Genomic DNA, 4,016 nt, shown 5'->3' on the forward strand with positions numbered 1-4,016 from the left:
ATCTTTGCAGAATCTGAAAACAACACATACAACACACGACAAGCATACACACACACAACATACAGAGCACATACAACACATGCGACACAACACACACGACAAGCATACACACACAACATACAGAGCACATACAACACATGCGACACACACAACAAACATACATAACATACAAAACACACACATCACATACAACACACACGACAAGCACACACACAACATACAGAACACATACAACACATGCGACACACACACAACACACACAACAAATACACATGATTTTTTGCACTTTATTAATATGCTGTCCACATATAGTATTTTTGATATCTCTTATTTCCATGGTGTAAAATCTCGTTGATGGCTTACAAAGACATTTCAATACTATAAAAATTCTTACAGAATATAAAAATGGTTTACTGGCAGTACTATACTGCGACTGGCTTATTTTTGTACAAATTCAGGCTGTTTGCTGATCCCCTTTCTGTATTTGCAAACCGTGCAATATATCTTTATAGAAATAACACTTCTGCACCCACGGGCGCTTCTCAGCCAGACAGGCATCCGGTACTCATCAGGCACTGTGAAATAATGCAAAAATACAGCTGTGTGCGGCTGGCTGCATCAACATTTTGCTATTATAAGTTTATGGTTTGTAAAGAACACGCATCACATACAGAACTCACACACACACACACACACACAACACACAACACACAACACTCACATATGAAAAATGACAATCATTGTATGTGATTTAAAAGACTTTAGTTAGATTTATCAGGGGTGATTTAGTTTGAAAGCCCGCAGTTCCGCGGTAATGGCAGGTGTTGGACATGCATTTAACAGTCTTTCATATGTATCGCAGAACGATTTTAGTTCCATCTGTGCGAGTTTGCTTTGAGCGTACTGCGCAGACATGTCAGTAAACATTTTGACATGGGCAGCATCCCACGAAGGACGACATGTGTAAGGTGTATGTACAGCAACTTTCTGCTTTCTATCTACACGGCGCCGGGATACGGCGCGTTTCTTTAGAGGTAATACAGGGGCAAAAACGCTAGAAGAGCCTGCAAGAGCAGTATCTGCAGATTGCACAGTCTGGCACACAGGTATATTGAGGGGGTCTATGGGTGACCACATACCCTCGGAGAGCTGTTCAATTTCTCTGTTTTCAGGAGTAACTTGTGGTATGGCGTCTGGGCTATTGGAGGGCCGTGTTATGCGGGGCCTAGCGTTCTGCGCGGCCCGTTTCTCTCTTGAAACGCGCGTATATTTCTGATGGGGAATCTTGGGGCTTGGATTCCCGGGTTGTTTTGGTGCCGCGGAGCATTCATCACAATCCACAACACAGATGGGCGAAAGAGATGTTGCGCGCACCGTCGTATTAGCTCTTTGCGGTTGATTCTCTGCAGCTCCGTAATTACGCCGGTGCAAAACTCGTTGCTGAAGAGGCGACGTATCTAAAAGAAAAGATACAAGTGGCGGTTAGCCGCGAAACGGAGCAAAATTGGAAAAGCTAAACGGCGACGCATAGCTATGATACTGCGTAATATTTGAAAAGTTAACGGGGGCCGCTACCCGTGAAATCATTGTAACAATATTTACATAAACATGTATAGAGCAGTCCAGATATATACTTACAAGTATGAAGCGGGAATTGTTCCACAACAGCTCCTGATTTAACGGGCGGCGCAATGCTCAAACTCGCAGAGGCGGGAATATTCTCTTTTTCAAGCTGTATTTTCCGGGCAACTAGATTAGCGGGTGTAAGTAAAAATATAACGATTAGCGAACATAGAATTGATTTTCTACACAAAACTACAGCATTGAAACGGTTATATATATATATATATATATATATTTATATATATATATTTTCAAAAATGAATTTTCTGACAGTTAGCTAGCAGCTGTAAGTAAATAAGAGCATTACACAAAAGTGAGAATCGCCTGTATTCCAGGTGAACAGATACCTTTTCTATTCTTGAAACACCTGCGTAACGAGCTGCCGCGTCTTTTAGGCGCATCGGGTGGCGATGAAATTGCAGGGTTCTTGACATCTATGATCTCCACGTCGGAACCCAGCGTATCGCATGGCTCGGGAACACACCAGTTTTCAGGCATATCGTGCGATGTCTCCGTGTCAGTATCTGTATGAGAAATTGCGCGTAGTTCGTGTTTACATACAAAGGATTAAAGCAACTGACATAGTATAATATAGTTTTACGGCATAAACATATTTGCGGTGTAAATTAATGTAGCAAGACTTATGCCGCTATATATTAATAATTCAGTATTATATTGGTGACTACCGCTATTATTTGTTTTATTAATTTAAGCATATATTTATTATGACATAATTTGTGTAATACAATAGATAATAGCGGCTATAGTTTTACGTCATAAACAGTATATATTAACATAGATAATATATATATATATATATATATTAGAATGTAGAATGTAAGCCCGCAAGGCCTGGGTCCTCTGTATCAGTCCGTCATTGTTAGTTTGTTTACTGTATGTGCTATTTGTAACGTGTATGTAACCCCGTCTCATGTACAGCACCATGGAATCAGTGGTGCTATATAAATAAATAATAATAATAATAATATATATATTTAGCTTTCTTACATGTGATACATGAAAGATAAATATCTTTGTACCGTGTTACAATGAAATTTTTCCCTATCTAAAAGCAAAAAGGCGCGCCTAATTACCCATGATGAGGTGAAGAGCAGGGCCATTATCGGTTAGCGGCTCCACGGCTTCAATGCGCTCATAATTCTGCGTTATGAAATTATTGCGCCAATCGGGCGACATACACGGCTCTTAAATAAGAAAGAATGCGTGAATATATAATTAATATAAATTACTTATAATATAATGACTCAATCAGAATGAGTCAATACTCTGCACATTATACGCGTATAATACCTAATTGTGTGCTTGCAAGAAGGGGGCTGCATTGATCGCGAGGGTATTGGGCGTCCATCTTAAATAAATAGGGGAAAAGTTTTATCTATAACTGCTCCGCCAATAAATACAGTTTAAAACTACGTTACAAAAATATGCGTTACAGGCAATGATAATATTATGCCGCAAATAAAACAGTAAACACCTACTTTTTCAGAGAGTAGCGCAGCTGTTCAGAGGCCCTACATTAAACACTTACTTTTTCAGAGAGTAGCGCCGCTGTTCAGAGGCCCTACATTAAACACTTACTTTTTCAGAGAGTAGCGCAGCTGTTCAGAGGCCCTACATTAAACACTTACTTTTTCAGAGAGTAGCGCCGCTGTTCAGAGGCCAAGAAAAATGGTGTTTAAGATTCTGCTTCTCAAGCTTGGAGGAACTATCCATGTATTTAAAGAGAAATGACCACCCACCGTGCCCACACCTACAGGGAATCCGCATTATACGGCACCCATGACTAATTGCTAACACATGTCAGATAGCAATGGTGGTTATGCCTCTGCCAATGCATATAGCTGACAGTATAACACTAACTTATTAAACAAATAACATCCTTAATTATGGTTTTAGAGATGCATAGTTAAATATAATTAAGCAATTGCGAATAATAAGCCAACTGTCTTATATACTTACATTTAGAATAGTTCTTCTTTTAGTCTAGTCTGGCTTCTGGTGGATGTCTGCTGTACTATAGTGGTACAGCCAGCTGTATTTATCCTGAGTGTCAGAAAACAAGCCAGCTGTTAACACCCAGAAACACACCCAGTTACGTCCCACCGAACGCCTTCTGTTAACACCCAGAACACAGGCATACATGCAATTAATGCATGTATTAACTCAGTATTATACGCGTATAATGTGCAGAGTATTGACTCATTCTGATTGAGTCATTATATTATAAGTAATTTATATTAATTATATATTCACGCATTCTTTCTTATTTAAGAGCCGTGTATGTCGCCCGATTGGCGCAATAATTTCATAACGCAGAATTATGAGCGCATTGAAGCCGTGGAGCCGCTAACCGATAATGGCCCTGCTCTTCA

At 39.8% G+C, this 4,016-nt stretch overlaps 1 protein-coding gene across 1 annotated transcript; it reads right to left on the reverse strand.

Moving 5' to 3' along the window:
• Positions 1-770: 770 nt before the first annotated feature.
• On the reverse strand, positions 771-3,755 carry LOC138674043 (uncharacterized). The gene is made up of 6 exons (XM_069762009.1): positions 3,604-3,755; positions 2,935-2,992; positions 2,718-2,828; positions 1,971-2,147; positions 1,639-1,749; positions 771-1,457 (listed from the first exon to the last, which is right to left on the reverse strand). The coding sequence occupies exons 2-6, from the start codon at positions 2,990-2,992 to the stop codon at positions 775-777; spliced, it is 1,140 nt and encodes a 379-aa protein (XP_069618110.1). The 5' UTR covers positions 3,604-3,755; the 3' UTR covers positions 771-774.
• Between the last annotated feature and the right edge of the window lie 261 nt (positions 3,756-4,016).

The sequence above is a fragment of the Ranitomeya imitator genome, chromosome 4, assembly GCF_032444005.1.
Source record: "Ranitomeya imitator isolate aRanImi1 chromosome 4, aRanImi1.pri, whole genome shotgun sequence".
Taxonomy (NCBI): domain Eukaryota; kingdom Metazoa; phylum Chordata; class Amphibia; order Anura; family Dendrobatidae; genus Ranitomeya; species Ranitomeya imitator.

Excerpts from the sequence above, each read along its gene's own strand:
- LOC138674043 (XM_069762009.1), bottom strand. The coding sequence starts at position 2,992 with ATGGACGCCCAATACCCTCGCGATCAATGCAGCCCCCTTCTTGCAAGC. Across the intron at positions 2,829-2,934 it reads TCTTGCAAGCACACAATTAG|AGCCGTGTATGTCGCCCGAT; the intron begins GTATTATACGCG and ends TTCTTATTTAAG. Across the intron at positions 1,458-1,638 it reads ACAATTCCCGCTTCATACTT|ATACGTCGCCTCTTCAGCAA; the intron begins GTAAGTATATAT and ends CTTTTCTTTTAG.